Source organism: Cricetulus griseus, chromosome 2 (assembly GCF_003668045.3).
Source record: "Cricetulus griseus strain 17A/GY chromosome 2, alternate assembly CriGri-PICRH-1.0, whole genome shotgun sequence".
Lineage (NCBI taxonomy): Eukaryota > Metazoa > Chordata > Mammalia > Rodentia > Cricetidae > Cricetulus > Cricetulus griseus.
Window position 1 is genome coordinate 444,876,575 of NC_048595.1, and position 17,575 is coordinate 444,894,149.

General features: G+C 47.4%; 1 protein-coding gene across 2 annotated transcripts in view; it reads right to left on the reverse strand.

Moving 5' to 3' along the window:
* Positions 1-231: 231 nt before the first annotated feature.
* The window catches only part of Hdlbp (high density lipoprotein binding protein), a 63,847-nt gene continuing 46,503 nt past the window's right edge, over positions 232-17,575 (reverse strand). For both annotated transcript variants that reach the window (XM_027397665.2, XM_027397664.2), the window contains exons 17-28: positions 14,806-15,024; positions 12,039-12,260; positions 11,740-11,958; positions 11,107-11,245; positions 9,651-9,805; positions 8,714-8,818; positions 8,376-8,510; positions 7,130-7,273; positions 3,547-3,732; positions 2,977-3,093; positions 2,611-2,739; positions 232-2,473 (exon numbers count right to left, since the gene is read on the reverse strand). In XM_027397665.2, coding sequence (XP_027253466.1) covers positions 2,387-2,473; positions 2,611-2,739; positions 2,977-3,093; positions 3,547-3,732; positions 7,130-7,273; positions 8,376-8,510; positions 8,714-8,818; positions 9,651-9,805; positions 11,107-11,245; positions 11,740-11,958; positions 12,039-12,260; positions 14,806-15,024 — 1,857 coding nt within the window. In that variant the 3' untranslated portion in view covers positions 232-2,386. The remainder of the gene's footprint in view (positions 2,474-2,610; positions 2,740-2,976; positions 3,094-3,546; positions 3,733-7,129; positions 7,274-8,375; positions 8,511-8,713; positions 8,819-9,650; positions 9,806-11,106; positions 11,246-11,739; positions 11,959-12,038; positions 12,261-14,805; positions 15,025-17,575) is intronic.

Genomic DNA, 17,575 nt, shown 5'->3' on the forward strand with positions numbered 1-17,575 from the left:
CAGCCGCTGACTGGGATGAGAGGCCAGGTCAAGGCGCAGGAGCAGGAGCAGGAGCAGGCGAGACTTCCTCATGGAGACGCCACTCCACAGCCCACTGGAAGGGACAGGAGGAACAGTGCTAAGAATTGCTAGAGAGCCACAACATGGATTAGGGAAGTATTCAGGGCCACTGTTACCACTTAGTCACAAGGAGAGAATATATACTTCATAAAATGAGTCTCATCACACTCATCTGGTTTCGGGTTTTATTTTAGAATTTATAAAATTCCAGTGTCATCCATATTCATGAGCCTTTACACATGTTTGCATATAATCTCCAAATTCCAAAGTTAAGGCCAAGGGATGGATGTAGCTATGGAAACATAGGACATGGAAGACATTCAACAAGGAGGAAAGGACACTCCCCATCCCTGCCTAGACCCCTCAACAGTGTGGAGGCTGCAGGGAGGTGACTTGGGCACAGTCAATTTCATAGTCCTTATTAACAATCAGAGAAAAGGAGTGAGGCCCTCAACAGTATAGGGTAGGGTTTACAGCTACAGCACTTAGCAATAAATGGGGATGTGCAAATCCTGTGGTGATAATTTAAACTTTACCTTCCGGGGAAGGAAGAGACTGGATGTTGTAGGATGACCATGAAGAAAGATGAGGAGGGCAGGAGGAAGCAAGGGGTCCCCAGTCTCATGCAGACGGGAGAAGAGAAGCCTTCTCCCTGGCTCAAGCTGCCAGCCTACTGAGCAAAGTAGATGTTCTCTCCCACCTCAGTACCATTCCTCTAAATGGGTACACGTGGGACTGCTTCATCTACAGGGAACTGAAGTTAGACTTGAGAAGCAATTCTGGATCCACTTAGGAGTTAGAGTCTACAGGGAGCCAAGCCTGAGTTATTAACTGGAGAGTGAAGACTTGGGGGAAGGTGTCACTGTAGAAGTGACAGTTCCCAGGGAAGGCCATGAGATGGGCACAGGTTGGCTTTTCTAGGAACCCAAGTATCTGGGACAGGACATGTTACTAGTTGATCAGATGACCTGGAAATAAAAGACCTGTTCCCAGTCTCCACAACACAAGAGGGACACTTCTGCTCAGATCACTTTTCCTGGTGAGGGCTGGCCTGAAGCCCTGCTAGCTGGGGCCAGTGGTCCAAGTTACTTCCCTGCACCCGAGAGAAGGCCTCCCTCAGCTGGCAGTGCTCCCTGCACTGAGTCCCTTGCTTTCACTCTGCCTTCCCTTCTAATGCATGCTAATCGATACCCTCTAGTGATGACACCTCAGGAAGCTGCCCGGTCAGGCTGGCTGGGAATAAATGAGCAGCCTGCTCTGGACCAGCCCCTGGACCACGTGGCCTGTGGAGAAGCACTAGCTTTCACCCTCCTCAACTCAATGGCAAGCCCAGAATCACCACAAACGTCTAAATCAAGAGAAGAGCTCGAGGGGCGGCACTAACCCACGCATGAGAGTACTACCACACTGGCTGAGGTAGAAAGAAGGCAACTGAACACGAGGTGTCTGGGCGAGGCAAAGAGGCCAAGGTTGTGGGAAAGCTGAGCTGTCACTTAGGGTCAAGCCCCTTCCCCCACCAAAGAGAAGCCAGTCTCTACCTTCCCTTGCCCCCAAAGTCTCAAGTCCACTGTGACAGCCACAGGGAACCCAGGTGGCACACACACAGCCGTGCCTCTAAGGGTACATATATATACCAGCTCATGAGGCTGGAGCTGCAGTAGAAGCCCCTGATGCTTTCAGAACCCAAAGTGGGTGTCATCACTACTGACTGAGGACCCAGGCCACCCTCTACCCCTGGGCCCACTCTATCACCAGGACATCTGACCTCTTGCTGTCCAAAACCATGCCTTCCTCCTATCCTGTAGCCTGTGCTAAGCAGATTTTGACAGCTAAAGGAAGCTGACTGCTTTCCACAAAGAGGAAGGTCTGGGCGACAGGTGGCGGGCAGGAGGGAGGTGGGAAAGGAAGAGGGCAAACGTTTTGGCTTTTATAAAGTCAAGGAAATTTATTTCCTGAGGTCATGACACAGGAAGTCAGCTCCTAGCCGCTGTGGAGCTCTGGTGTGAAGGTCAGAGTGCTGACTACATGCTGGGTGGACCAGAAGCTGGAGTCTGTGATCACGAAATGCTCAAATACCTTGCTTAGTGTTTCACACAGTGGCGTGCCTGTCCCAGAGCACAGCATCAGGAGCAGACCCTGAGCCTGCTGGGCGCTGACCAGGCCTGGAGGATCAGCCACACAAGGCCAGCCCACCAGGCTTGCTGCGAGACCTCGGGGAGGGGGAGAGCATCAACAATTTACGAGGGTCCAGCTGCTGGGTCAGATTGAGACAAACCATTGTGTGGTTGGGTTTGGGCAGCAGGCTGGAAAGGTTTCTTTTTGATCATTATCGTTTGGGGCCCCAAGGGAGGGTCTTGGGAGCCACCTGAGCCCCAAAACTGGGAAATTCTTCAGAGCTGCTCATATCAGGAGCCTGTGGGGAAGGAAGACACAACTTTAGTACCAGGTGGCTCTCATTTACTGATAGTCTCTCCAAAGTAACTCCACCCACACCCCACTCTCCCACCAGCTTGGCCCATAGGGAACAAGCAGCACACAGTGCCATCTGACCTTCTCACTGCTGTTGGAGGTCCAGGGAGCATCTCGCACCACAAAGCCTTTGGATGGTGCCTTGGATTCTTCATGTGCCGGGGGCTTCATGTAAACCTGCAGCGCCTCACTGTCCACCACATCAGCCAGCTGCATGGCACAGGGAGATGGTGCTGGTCAGCCTACAGCCAGCCAGCTGAGCCCTCTGACAGCTACACCACCGGGCCACTGGCCCACCCACTTGCCCCTGCCTGTGGAAGCATGTGAGTGACTTGGTTGTCACTTGAGGATTATGGCCAGGCCTCCAGCTAGCCAAGGGACAGGGTGTCTCAGAGCTCAGCCTGGGCTGGTTTGAGGCCCCCAGTGACCCTAACCATCAGGACTCACATATTCCTCCTCTAGGTTGAGGATGTGGTCGATAGCTTCCTCCACATTCTCTGGGAGTCCTGTCACAGTGACACAATTGGGGTCTGGAGCTCCAGTCTGTGGGAAGCGAATGTCCACCTGAAAGAAGCAGTGTCAAATGACAGCATTAAAGGGAGAACTCTAGACCAGAGTCCACCACCACACTTGTATTTTTAGTTAGGGAGGGATTTCCCACTGAATTCAGGAACATTTAAAGTTTGGTTTTAGGGTTCTTCACTTGAGGAAGCCACTTGCATCATCCTGCCAGGACTACCTGGTTTCCTGAAGACAAAGGGTCCCGAGTGTGTGTGATGCAGAAGGACAGCATAGCAAATAGCCTGATGGCTCTGCCCTTCTAGGGGCCTTTCTGTGAGCCCTCGCTGTCTGTACTCACCAGTGACGTCAGAGTGCAACACTGTCCTACAGTGTGTCCTAATATTCAACCCCTCCTGGCTCCCCGTGATCAGCAGCATAGGTAGGAGCCTGCAGGTTTCCAGTGCCCCGGAAGGATGGGAGCTCTCATTCTTATGCTCAAGTTAACTTTGGACTCACCTTAAACTCATCCATGATTTTACGGATGGCTTTGCCTCGGGCACCAATGATGCGGGCATGCACACGGTGGTCCAGTGGGACATCCTCAGATACCATCTGCTCAAGCTCACCCACAATCTTCAGGATCGCATCACGGGCAGCTTCAGTATTCTTCTCATACCCTGTGATAGTGATTTGGTCCTGAGGCTTAAAAAGGAGAATTCAGTCAGAAGGGTGTGGCTCTTCTGGGACGGCCCAGGATAAGCAGTGTGCTGACCTAGCAGGCTGGTCTGAGAAGATGACACCGTGCAGGTGTGTGGATGGTGCTAGAATGCATTGGACCTCAACTTACGGGAGACATGCATCCTCTCAGAAGAACAAAGGAGAGAAAACACATCAATCAGGTGGCTGATCTAAAACCACAGGATAGAGGGTTGGAAGGATGGCCCTGCAGTTAAGTGCTTGCTACACCTGCAGAGGACCAGAGCTCCTAGTGAATTCCTAGTACCTATGTTAGGCAGTGACTCTAGCTCCAGAAGGTCTGATGCCCTCTATGGCTTCTGTGGATACTCATGAGCTCACACGCAAATATGCATAATTTAAAGTTAAAAGTTAATCTTGGGCTGGAGAGATGGCTCACTGGTTAAGAGAGTGCACTGTTTTCGTAGATGACCTGGGTTTGGTACCCAGCCCCAACAAAGCTGCTCACCATCCATAATTCCAGATCTAATGACTTCTTCTGTCCTCCTTGGGTACCACACGTGAGTGGTGCACACACAAGTTCACATAGGCAAAACATTCACACACTCACAAAACCTCCACACACAGTTAACACCCGTTAAGCCCCCATTCCTTCCCTGAACCCATAAAGACAGGTATAGAGTTCAGTATATAGCATTTAGTGATATGACTCAGTGGATAAAAAGGCACTTGCTGCCAAATCTGACAACCTGTTTGATTCCTGGAACTAAGATGGTGGAAGGATACAACACACCCCCTCTGATCTCCACATGTGTGCTCTGGCGTGTGTACATATATGTATATACACGCAAATAAATGTTAGGGAAAAAGAAGACAAGGCTAGAAAGGATACCTGATGATAAAGATGGAGTAGGTGGGCTCAAGGACAAGGGTGGGGACTACACTAAGATCAAAGTTCTCAGCCCGGGAGTGCTCTGCTCACTTAGACCCATCAGCTCAGGCCTCCCTACATCATGTGAGTGAGCACCAGCAGACTCAAAACAGATCTGACCACCAGTCAGTCAGTTCAGGGAACATGGAAGGGCAGTGGGAATAAAATAGCAGCCATGTTTTAATCTCCAGGATAACCCACCCAAAATCAAAGGACAGAACACACAGAGACTACAAAGTAACAAATACCTGGAGTTAACATTAGGAGGCAGAAAGATCCAGCCTGGGAAGCAAGAGATCTAGGAACAAGGGGAGAGGCAGCAGACTAAGAACTTCCTGTCCAGACTAAGGGGAAGGCCAGGCAGTGGATCCAAATAAGGTTCACCAAAAACAGGCATGCCATGGTCAGCACACTCCATAGAATCAGTTCTGCAAGTGGAAGTGAAACTCTCACAGCAAAAAGCTGTGGATTTAAAGAGATAGGCGAGTAAAGGCCCAGTGGGTAAAGGCACTCGCTGCCAAACCCAGTGAGTTCAATCTTTGGGACCTACATGGTGAAAAGAAACAAACTGACCCCTATAAGTTGTCCTCTGGTCTCTACACACATGCTGTGGCTTATGTGTGCCCCTATACATATATAAAGAGATGTGTCTGCTCTACCCTACTTGGCTCAGATTAGTTAAGTAGTCAAAATGGTGAAACAACTCCTACAAAAATTATTACAGGGAAACTGGAGGGACATAAGGCATGGTGAGGATAGCACTATATACATACATACATATATATACATAAAACATATACACACACACACATATGCACACACATAAAATTTTTGTCCTCACTATGCCCCCCATTTGGGAATATATATATATATATTCCAAATTGAGGGTTGGAGAGAGAACTCAGCTGTTAAGAGCACTAGTTGCTCTTCCAGAGGGCTCAGCAGCAGGCACACATCAGATACATAGCCATACATGCAGGCAAGACACCCACACACACATAAAAAAAAAAAAATCAACTGAATCTGTGTGACTGGAAGACTCAGAAATAAACAGTGGATGTGCACTATGTGGAGGTAAAGGTGGAAAGGGGGCTGGAGAGATGCTAATTAAGAGCACTAGCTGCTCTTTCAAAGGACCTGGGTTCAATTCCCAGCACCCACATGGCAGCTCACCATGTCTGCAACTCCAGTTCCAGGGAATCTGACATCCTCACATATGGGCAGGCAAGATACCAATATACATACATACAAAAAAAAAAAACCCTCAGCTGATGGGTGCTCACCCTAGTGCTATCACTGGTGCACTTCTGGGCACAGTTGATCATGGCCACAGGGCTTGAAAGATGCTAAAGCAGAGCTGGCCCATGCCTAGAGGGCAAAGGTGTCAGTAGGAGAGCAAGAGAACCATTCATGGAGGGCCACTGGAGAGGTAAAGTCTAAGGAAGGAAGGACTGACACATACACGAGGGTAAGCCATAAGCAGACTTGGAGGTGAGGTGGGATGGGGCTGTCTGCCCACCAGGGTGGGACCAAGGTACCCTTCACACTGTTTTATGTATAGTAGGAGGCTGTCCAGAACTCATCAGGGGCCATGGGAAGTGGAATGGGAGATGCAGAGAATCAAGAGCTGGCTGGCTTTTGTCCATCTGTTTCCAGTAGCTCAGTGAAGCCTGGCTACAAAGTCTTGGGCACTGGCAGACATGGTGTGCACATATATAGGCAAGATGGCTCAAGAAGAACCCAGCTGGAGGTTCAGGCTTGGCTGTCATGAGTGCCAAAGTAGACACAGGGAGTTTAAATCTGCCCTATAACCACAGACAGAGGAAGCATACAGCTAGCAAGTACAAAGCCCTGGTCCATAACTTGAGCTGAAATCAGATGCTCAGAGTGTTCTCTCTGATTGATTTATACACTTGTTTCCTACTTGGCAAACCATAGAAGCTGCCTAAGTATACTTCCTTAGCCAAGCAGTGCACACCTTTAATCCCAACACTCAGGAGGCAGAGGTAGACAGAACTCTGATTTCAAATCTAGTCTGTATCTAAGTTGTTCTATTTACCAATAAAAAATTAGGAGTCAGACATTGGGGTGAAAACCTGCGAGATTAGAGAAGCCAAGAAGCAACCAGCTGACCTTCCTTTTCAGCTGGAGACCCAGCAAGAGAGGGTCTCTCTATCCATCCTAAACCAAAAGGCCCATGAGCCTCTAAATCCCCCCCTACTCCTTTTTGTGCCCCTCCATCCATCTTCCTGGGCCCACTGTACTCTCTATGGCTAATTCTTATCAATACAGTGTGATCAAATATCCTGCAACACTATAGTCTATTTTACACATTGAGTTTCAGGACAGCCAACACTGCAGAGACCTTGTCTCAATAACAACAAAACAAAAATCCAGGTTGGTCAAGGCAAGGGCCCACAAGATTCTACCTGCCCAACTATTCTAACCACAACACCTCAGATGTCATCTTACCTGGTTCCCATCATCTTTATCAGGAAACTGGATGTTCACATCATGCTCCAAGCGGATCTGGGTGATCACTGCCCCCTTTCTCCCGATAATTTTGGGATGGTATTTGGGGTCTACAGTGACGCTCAGCTTAAAACTCCTTAAAGCCTACAATGGAGCGACAGTGAGGCAGAGGGTGTGGGAGGTGGGGGAGAGGGAGGGAGGGAGGGAGGGAGAGAGGGAGGGAGAGAGGGAGAGAGAGAGAGAGAGAGAGAGAGAGAGAGAGAGAGAGAGAGAGAGAGAGAGAGAGAGAAATTTGAACACTTATTTTTAAATCGAAGCCACTTGTACCAGGTCCTATTTCCAGCCTGACTCCCGGCCCAAGAGAGGTTTCTCTGTAGTCCTGGCTGTCCTGGAACTCAGGACACTGCCTCTGGTGAATGACATCACCACTCAGCTCCAGCCTGATCTTCAAAACACAAGCCAGAAACTCTAATGCTTGCTAACAGGAGGAGGCCTTTAACTCTGGTGGTCCAGTCCTGTATAGAACTAGAGGTCTTGTTCATGCCTCACCTAGTATGTAACTGATCTGAGCAGGCTGACACCTGTCCAGATGGGTAAGTCGGTCAGTCTCCTCTCAGTTCTAGTCCTACTTCCTGAATTTATGATCCATGGATTGTATGATTCAGCTTGAAAAAAAAAAAAAAACCTAGGTCTTTTAGGGCTGGCATACAGAAGAGGCCAAAAGGCAGTAAGAGCGTATCTGTCCACGGGACAGATAGATAGTTCAGGACCTCCACAGCCCAAGGCTAGAGCTGCACCAGAGCAGTCATAACGTGCATAAGCTTCTGAGCTGTGCTGTCACTGGACTGTGCTGCACACAAACACACACTCCTTTCCTTACGAAGGGACAGTTCTTCAGAGCCACATTCTGGTTGGTTCCCAGACCTCCCAACTCCTGGGCAGCATGTCTCTCAGAATTTCCTATAGAGCACTCTTGCCAGAGGTAGAGGAGTGAGCTACTTGTCCCTGAGATGAGGTACTATCTTCTACCCCTTTTGTAGGAATGGATAGATCAAAGTATTTCACTTGATTTGGGGAATAAGAGAAACTCTAGAGTGAGGCCTTTAGCTTTTCCATAGCAGGACCACTAGATTCTGACAACATAGCAATGACACCTGGCTTCACCTCCTGCCGTAATGTCTGAAATATGCTCTGAACCAGACTGCTTCCAACCCCAGCCCAGGCAGGCAGCCTTCTTCTTGCTTACCCGATCTTCCTGCTCAGCCTGTAGCTCCTTTACTCGATCCAGTAGCCCCGTCTTAGCCCTGTCCAAATTTGCTACAAGGCCAGTGATGGCGATGATGTCTGACTGCAGTTCGGGAGCTGGCACATGTATATTCACCTGTCACAACAGAGTCAACTTGATTCAGTCTGGGGGACCAAGGTGGAAAGGGAGTGATGCTCACCTGCCTTGGGGAATGAGGGAGACTGGGAAGGTCAGTGGGTGACTGCACTAAACAGAGGCGGCAGAGCATTCAAGAGAGCCATGGGCTTTTCTCCAGATCAAGTCCCCACACAGTAGAGCCTCCAGTGAACAAGGTGTACCTCAAACTCATCCATCATCTTGCGGATTCCACTTCCTTTCTGCCCAATGACATAGCGGTGAAGATCAAAGGGTACCTCTACCTCAATGGTGACTGGAACCAGTGCCTACAGGACAATGGTAGAGATTAGGCTAAGAGTTGAAGGCAGAATGGCCTCAAAAACTCAAGGCCAATAGCTCTGAAGACAACAATGTACCTTTTTAGAACCTGCTGTCATGTCAGTGTGACCAGGTGACAGACCACAGGACCTCAAAGCATAATGAACAAGGCAGGACAGGGAGCCCAGCCTAACAATATGCTGGCAGAGGATTCACTCTTGCACCTCACACTTGACTTTTGCATTGTAGCAGGCCAAGGCCCACTGGGAAGACACTGCACACAGGCCCAATTCTTGGCATGTCTCTGTGGTTGAGCCAATTTTGCCAAAGCCTGTGTGGGTTTCGAGGACAGGTGGATGAGTCATCTGCACTTAAGTCTCACCATTCCCCTCAGTCTTTGCCTCTGCACAGCACCTACTGCTCTCAGTTAACAGATACTGCCACGAAGGCACTGTCTGTAAACTGTGGTGCCATGGTGCTTACAACGGGATTTGGCACACTTGAGGTAGACCATCTCTATTTCAGTCAGGGAAGGAATGGACAGACAGTAATGGACGAGAGGCTGGAGTTCACATTCACCCACTGCTAATGAGATCCTTTTACAGACTCCACGGCCATGGCCTGAAAGGCTAAGTAAGCCCCTAACACTGCTGTCAGGGTATAAACTGTAGAATCCGGAGTCCTGATGAAAAGAAATGGCCTTCCTGGGCTGTGTGACCAGCCAAGAAAGGCACAGAGCAAATGCTTGTACTTTTAGGACCAAATGATAGTATCTGTAGTCTGCTGCCGCCTGGGCAGGGTCTGAACCCCGGAGGAAGAGAAAGAGCGAGGCAAACACACCTCCAGGGCTTCCTTGGCAGCCTCGCATTTCTCTCTCCGTCCAGAGATGATTATGATGTCACACCTCCTGGGAGAGCCGGGGTCAGTCTCTTTGGCCTCTCTGCCCTCTCCAGCCTCATCTCCATTCTCCTGGATGGAAGGCTCTACACTGTGAACTAGGAAGAAAGGGGAAAGCCTAGTGAACAACTGCAGAGGTATAAATCACACACACCAGTGACTCACAGGCACGCAGAAGTCCAATGCCTGGGGAGGCTGCGATGCAGCCAGCACTCGCCACACGAGTCAGGTATGTAGCCACGAAGTCCAAGTGACCTAGCTCTGGACAGTGAATGAATGGCGGGGTTTCAGAGATTTGGGAAAGATAAGGGAGAGGATAAGATAGGCCCATGATAGTTTCTCATGCCAGAAAGTAAGGAAAAGCCCCCAAATAAAGGGGCATGTCACTAGGAAATAAGCAAGATGGAGAGGGGTGCTTGTAAATGCTCACATAGTATTAACCCACGCATCACAGTGAGCTAATAGGAGAACAAACAAAGGAGAACCAACAACTGAATTATACTAGGCAAGGGTAACTCTGAAGACCCCTTTAACAATATTGACTATGAATTACATAATAAAGCTATGAGATACCAGTTATGATCTTGAGTATGCTAGGATTAAGTCAAAGGTTCTCAGGAAACATCCAAATGTGTAAATGAATAATCAATCAGAAAATGTATCTATAATTGGGGGTTGGGGGCTAAGAATACACACTACAACTCTTTATGCTATTCCATGCAGTTTTTCCTAAGTGTTTCAACAGACCTCTCAGGTGTGAAACCAACAGAGCACTACGGCTAAGATTCCTAATAAATGGCCTGTTATCCTCAGGGAAATGAAATAATTGTGACAAGCATCATGGGCACTAAGCCAATGACAGCAGCGGATACAGCAGACTGCAGGGTCTTTCTGGATTATATAGATCAACAAGAAAGCCCACACCCTGTGTTTCACACATGCAAAGCAGGTAGAGAAAGGTTCATACATAACACTTCCTTAGCAACTGACCCCATTAATTCTTCTTGCCTTCACCAAAGTCTCCTATTACCAACCACTCAAGTAGAACAAGGCAGCAAGCAGAGTCGGGCTTAAGGCCTTTCTGGAAGAGATATGAAAATACCTCAACGGTGCCCTCTGGGTAGAAGAGGCTTGGAGAGGATGTATGTATAGTGTGCCCCCAAGCCCCTTTGGGGCTGAGCAGACATCCCAGTACTATCTATGCAAATAGTGTCCTAGAAAAGAGTGGAAGTAGACACTCAGCAATTTCCTAGTAAGACAAAGGAAGCTCCTGGCCCAATTATGGGAACTTGTCCTGTCTTTTACAGAACAGGAGGATACACCTGAAATCCATGGTTAGCATCCAAGCACCATTCCAGTCACTACCAACATGATCACTACCAGAGCTAAGCTAACCCACCTGGGTTCTCCTCTCTGTCTGGGAACTTAATCTGAACATTGTAGTCCCTAGTGATCTGCTGGATTCTTGAACCTTTGGGGCCCATGACAGATCGATGGAACTTCTGGGGGATAGCACATTCCACCGTCACTTGAGCTTCCTGAAGGTGGATACAAGAAAGAGCAGAGGTCAGATTCTGTGAGTCAGTGAATAGCATTCTCCCCACCACCTTCCCCACTAGCTGCACACCGCCTTTATGAAGCAAACCTAGAGATCCCAGCATGACCAAGTGGAGGGGCACAAGGCGTTGGGGGGGGGCAGGCCTCCTGCAGTGGGTTCTAGTGAAAAAAATATCCACAACCTACAGCAGTTTTTATTACACAGACAGGATATATGATTCCTGTTTTACATACAAGTGCTGCCTCACTGCAGGAGCTGCCCGTGAGACATTCTGCTGGTGGCAGCCACATTAGACATAGCCTTGGGCTCACTAAAGAATCAGAGGGGGCATAAGGCCTTGCAAGGGAGACCTTGAGAGGCTGTGGAGAAGGGAACACTCTCAAGGTTGTCTTGATGCTTTCATGTGACTCTCTATGGATTCACTCTGACACACATGGTGATTAAGAGCCCAGTCAGAGCCCCTCGGGCACTCACCAGGTCCTCAATGATTTCCTGAATGCGCTTTTTGGCTGCTTCCACACAGTCCTTGGCACCCTTGAGGGTGACTTTGTCACTCTGTGTGCCAGAGCGCGGGAAGCTGACCATCACCCCGCCATATTCTTCAGCAATCTCTCGCAAGACCTGCCCTCTTCGGATGACAAAATGGCGGTGGTGCTTGGGATCCACCAGCATGTAGTCTTCAACCACATTGTCCTGCGGTATGAACAGAAGGAACTGAAGAAGACCTACTCTACACGGCATGAGCAGTGCTAGCAGCTGAGCCTGCTACCTACCAGGTTCTGGATCAGCGCTTCCAGCTCCTTCTGGGCCTCTCGGACAGCATCCTCCTTCCCCACTATTGTGATCAGGTCCTGCTCCTTGTCCTCAGCAGCCGGGAATATGATGCGGGCTCCGGTACTGTCTCGCACCTTTCGGATTTTACCTCCTCCTTTGCCAATTAGGAATTTGTGGTATTCTGGCTTGGCTCGGATGTCCACAGTAAAACTCTTGGTTTGCTGCAGAAATAAACTTTATGTATATTTGCCCCTCACAGTCTGCCTGGACCACAGTGTGTCAGAGTTCTGAGAAGCAGGGTGCACTCTCTTTTTGCATCTGCAGTGTCTCGTGCCTTATCAATGCCCCACACCCAATGGAATTATCACACCCTATACCTCAACAAACAGGAACATTCAGTCTTTTTCCTCCACAGCCAGAGAGATGCAGAAAAACATATTTATCAGCAAGTACTAAACTTGTCCAAGCCAATTGTTACCCACCAGAGGCTTGTTAATGTGTGGTGCCAAACCGGCAGAGTGTAAGCCTGAGGAGAGCAGGGTCTACTGGGCCATGGCTTTTCCAGTTTTTCATATTCTTCCAGACCAAACACATGACAAGTATTCCAAAGGCATGAAGAATATGAGGAAGAAAAGACTGAGTAGATTTGTTAAAGCATTGACCAGTTTCAGTAAATACTACCATAAAGATCTATTCCTCCCTTAGATAAAGATGTTCATACACAGCAGCATTATTTAATGTGGCAAACACTTGCAACCCCAGCATAAGAGACGGAGGCAGAAGGATCTTAGATTTGACACTGGGCCTGTCACACACACACACACACACACACACAAAAGTAAATCAATGAGGCAAATGTAGTTTGACATGATGTAAAACCAAGAGGCTGGATAAATATTCACAAACAAAAGTAAATAGGACACCACATATGGCTATGTCAGCGTGTACAGACCAAGAGTTGGACAAAATCCAGTGCTCACTTCCCTCAAACAGTCTTCACAGCTCAGAAGAAATGGGAACATCTTTACTCATTGGTGAGCAGTTACAAAGACCCATGGCAAACCACATCCAAGGGTTAGCCAGGTAAGGCTGCCCCACCTCTTCCACCAGGTTAGGAGAACATATATGCCTGCTCACAGACACGAGAGTCTTACATACAAGACAGAAATGACAAAGATGTTAGAGAATTTTAAGTATTTAGTATGTAAAATAAATGTGTCTCTACCTGCCAAATACAGGAAATTGAAAATATCTATTTACAGCATCACTAAAAACAGAGATAACAGTTGAGTCCATGAAAAAACAATAACAAAGGATCACAACAGCCCAAGCAATTTTTTTTTTTTTTTGAGAGAGGGTTTGTGTGGTTTTGGAACTTGTCCTGGAACTCACTCTGTAGACCAGGCAGGCCTCGAACTCAGAGATCCGCCTGCCTCTGCCTTCCGAGGGCTGGGATTAAAAGCGTGCGTCACCAACGCCTGGCTTCAGCCCAAGCAATTTTTAATAAAAAATATCTTTAGGGCTGGAGAGAAGGCTCAGTAGTTAAGAGCTGGTTGCTCTTTCAGAGGTCCTGAGTTCGATTCGCAGCACCCACATGGTATCTCACAACTCAAAACAATCTGTAATGAGATCTGGCTCTCTCTTCTGGCCTGCAGACAGAACACTGCATACAAAAAAATAAATTAAAAAAAAAATTTTTGGGGGGTGGGTGGGCATATGTGTGTTTGTTCACTCAGCATTAACACTGGGTGTTTTCCTTAATCACTCTCCACTTTGTATAAGGTAGGTTTTCTGGCTGAACCTGCCGTTTCTGATAGTGTGACTAGCCATGTTGCTCTGCAGATTTTCCGACTCTGCTGCCCAAGAATGAAGATTATGACGGGCTATCACACGCTTTAGCTTTATGGGTTCTGAGGATGCAAACTCCAGTTTCTCATGGCTTTGCGGTAAGCCATCTCCCCTGCCCATGAAAAAAAAATTTTTTTTTTTTTTTTAGATTAAAGTTATAGTTACAGGAGGTTGTCAGTCACCCAGAGACACAGATGCTGGGAACTGAACTCTACTTCAGAGTAAGAGCAGTTAAGTACTTAACCAAACTACCCCTATTCTGCTCCTCACCCCATAACTAAAAGCCCATGGGGAATTAACAGAAGGCCCAATGTAGAGTCTTTGGGAAGAAGGTGGTGGTTAATAATTGAGGACAGATGGCTGTCTCAATCAAATCCCAGAACCACACATAAAGATGATAAATCATGTATTTTTTTTTTTTTTAAGATTTATTTATTTACTATGTAGACAGTGTTCTGCCTGCACACCAGAAGAGGGTACCAGATCTCATTATAGATGGTTTTGAACCACCACGTGGTTGCTGGGAATTGAACTCAGGACCTCTAGGAAGAGCAGTCACTGCTCTCAGCCTCTGAGACATCTCTCCAGCCCGATAAATCATATTTTAATCCACCCTGAAACCTTAACTGCCCCCCCCCAACTTCAAAGTCCCTACTTTTTCTTTTTTCTTTTTTTTGGTTTTTCAAGACAGGGTTTCTCTGTGTAGCTTTGGAGCCTATCCTGAGACCAGGCTGGCCTGGAACTCACAGAGATCCGCCTGCCTCTGTCTCCCGAGTGCTGGGATTAAAGGCGTGCACCACCAACGCCTGGCTCAAAGTCCCTACTTTCTAATCTCTTATGTGTGGGTATTTGTACACAGAAGTGTCTTTTAACTTAAGGTTTTACATACCGAGAAAGGGAGTGTCAGCAGTGACTCACCTTCTCCTCAGCCAGGTGCAGGAGCTGCTTCTTGGCCTTTTCTACATCTGAGGAAGGACCCCTGATGACAACTGTGTCACTTCCAGAACCCTCCACAGGAAAGTGAATGTGGACTCCACCACATTCCTCCATGATGGAGCGGATCAGACGGCCCTTTGTGCCAATGAGAGAGTTGTGAAGCTTGGCAGGGATCGAGACCTCCACCTCAGCTATGTTGGCCTGAAATCAAATAGAACATTAAGAGGAAGTTACACTGTTGTGTGGTAAGAAAAGGCCAGAAGAATGCAGGTACAGCCTGAAAATGCTTGAAAAAACAGGATGGGGGAGACTTTCTTAGGAATGCTGGGTGTAGGCCAACAGGAAGGCATTCCCATGGCATGATAGGAAAGTCATGACCTTAGACTATGCAATGTCAGACCTGCTGCTTTAGCTAATTTTTTGGGTAGCTGGCAGGTGAATTAATGTGTCTGTAGACAAATTTTCAAGGATTCTGATTTCAATCATGATGAAATAAAGACTTAATTTACCCTTTACCCAAACAAGTGGTTTTAAATAAAGACACTGGTAATGAGGAACAGGGAAGGTGAGGAAACAACTATTGGCCAGGGATGAGGCAGTGGGAATACACAGACCATATTCTAAAAAGGGGCAGCATGGAAAAAAACCCTGAGGAACAGAGGCCACTCATACTGACCTACACACACACACACACACACACACACACACACACACACACACACACACACACACACACACCCCACACCACACTCACCACACTACACACACTACACACACACACACACACACACACACCACACTACACACACACCACACACCCATACTTCCCTGGGCAGCAGAGCAGCCCAGGACTGGAAGGGATGGTGCTTATACCCCAGTCATAGCCCAGAGTACCACCTTCAGTAGATGGCATGGTGCCAAGTGAGTGCCTGGGATGCTATTACAGTACTCCAGAAGTCTAACCTCAGCAGCAGAAGGTACCTGAACCTAAACTAGATACAGCCAGGTGTGATGGTGTCTAACAACCCTAAAAGGAACAAATGAAAGTATGCAACAACAGTTGTCACCAATTCGACTTATGTGCTATATAAGGATTTCTGAGTTAAATCTTTCTCTCTAGGCTGGGTGTAGTGGCACACAACTTTAATCCCAGGTAGAGGCAGGCAGATCTCTGCTGAGTTCCAGGTCAAGCAAGGCTAACTAGCCAGACCCAGTAAACAAACAAAACCAAGTTTTCTCCTGCAGAAGGCTCAAGTCTCAGGACGTAAATGAAATTTATAAAAACCTCAGGAATTAAAAAACTCTCCAAAGTCTCAGGGTGATCTTGAAACTCACAAGATTCACAAGAACCCTCCCTAAAGCTATATATGTGGTAATAATCATTTTCTGTCTAAGATGTCTCCAAGTGTTGCAGTGAGGTCCAGAGAAGCTGCTACCATGTAGCTGTCAGGAATCTCTCACACATCCATGTTCTGTAATGTGAACAATAAACTCACTGGTTTACCAAGTTGGGACTTTGGTGTACTGGCTATTTTGATGTGTTGTTGGTGCCATATCTAGTATGAAAAGATATTTGCTTATATCTCCCCAGGAAAAGTAACAGGGTAATTCCAGGGGTGTACAAATATCAAGATTATCAAACTGCACAAAGAAAACATTTCTAGCTTATTGCATGGTAACTTTCTAAAAGCTAAACAAAATTTGGTGGACACTTTGAGATACGGTTTGCTTTACTTTTTAAAATTGTGTATGGTATATGAGAGTGCAGACACACACAAGGAGGTCAGAGGACAATCTTGGGTGTTCATCCTCAACTTCTCCCTTGCTCGATAGAATATTTTCTTTAAATTTTGCCAAATATTAATGAATTAAATATTGATAACTATAGTACTTGCTTGATAATGGTTTGTTACATATAAGGTGTTACAGGTAACACCTTTTCTACTTAGAAAAGGAGGAGATGGAGACGCTATGAATTTATGTTTCTCTTATTGGTTGATGAATAAAGCTGTTTCGGCCAATGGACAGACAGGCAGGAAATCCAAACAGGGATAGAGCAAGGTAGTAGGTGGAGTCAGGAGATGACATGTAGCTACAACGGGAAGCAAGAGGCCCGGGCATCCCAGGCAAGCCAAGACCACATGGAGATACACACACAGATTAATAGAAATGGGTTAATAACTAAGAGAGCTAGCCAAACAAGAGGCCTAAGCCATTGGCCAAACAGTGTGTGTGTGTGTGTGTGTGTGTGTGTGTGTGTGTGTGTGTGTGTGTGTGTGTATGTATTTGGGGACTAAATGGTAGGACAGAAAAACTCCATCATCCACTATATATGCTAGGCTGGCTGGGCTGAGATTCTGGGGATTCTCTTGTCTCCAGTTCCCATCTGGATACCTGTATGCACACTGAGGTTCTGAAATCACGTCTTCAAGTTTGCTCAGCAAGTACTTTATACACTGAGCCATCTCTCCAGCCCCAGAAATGATTTTCAAGTGGTATAAAAAAAAATTAACAAAAGGAAAATGTCAAGGTGTGGTGGCTCATGCTTTTAATCCCAGCACTGGGAAGGCAGAAACACTCGGATCTCTTTTAGTTCAAGGCCAGTCTGGTCTTCAAACGAGTTCCAAGACAGACAGCCAGGGCTACACAGAGAAACCCTGTCTCGAAATGTCTCAGTTGCTAGCACTGGGTCAAACACGAGGACAAGTGGCATCACTGCTGTAGTGCCAAGTATGTACCAACTGAGAAACAG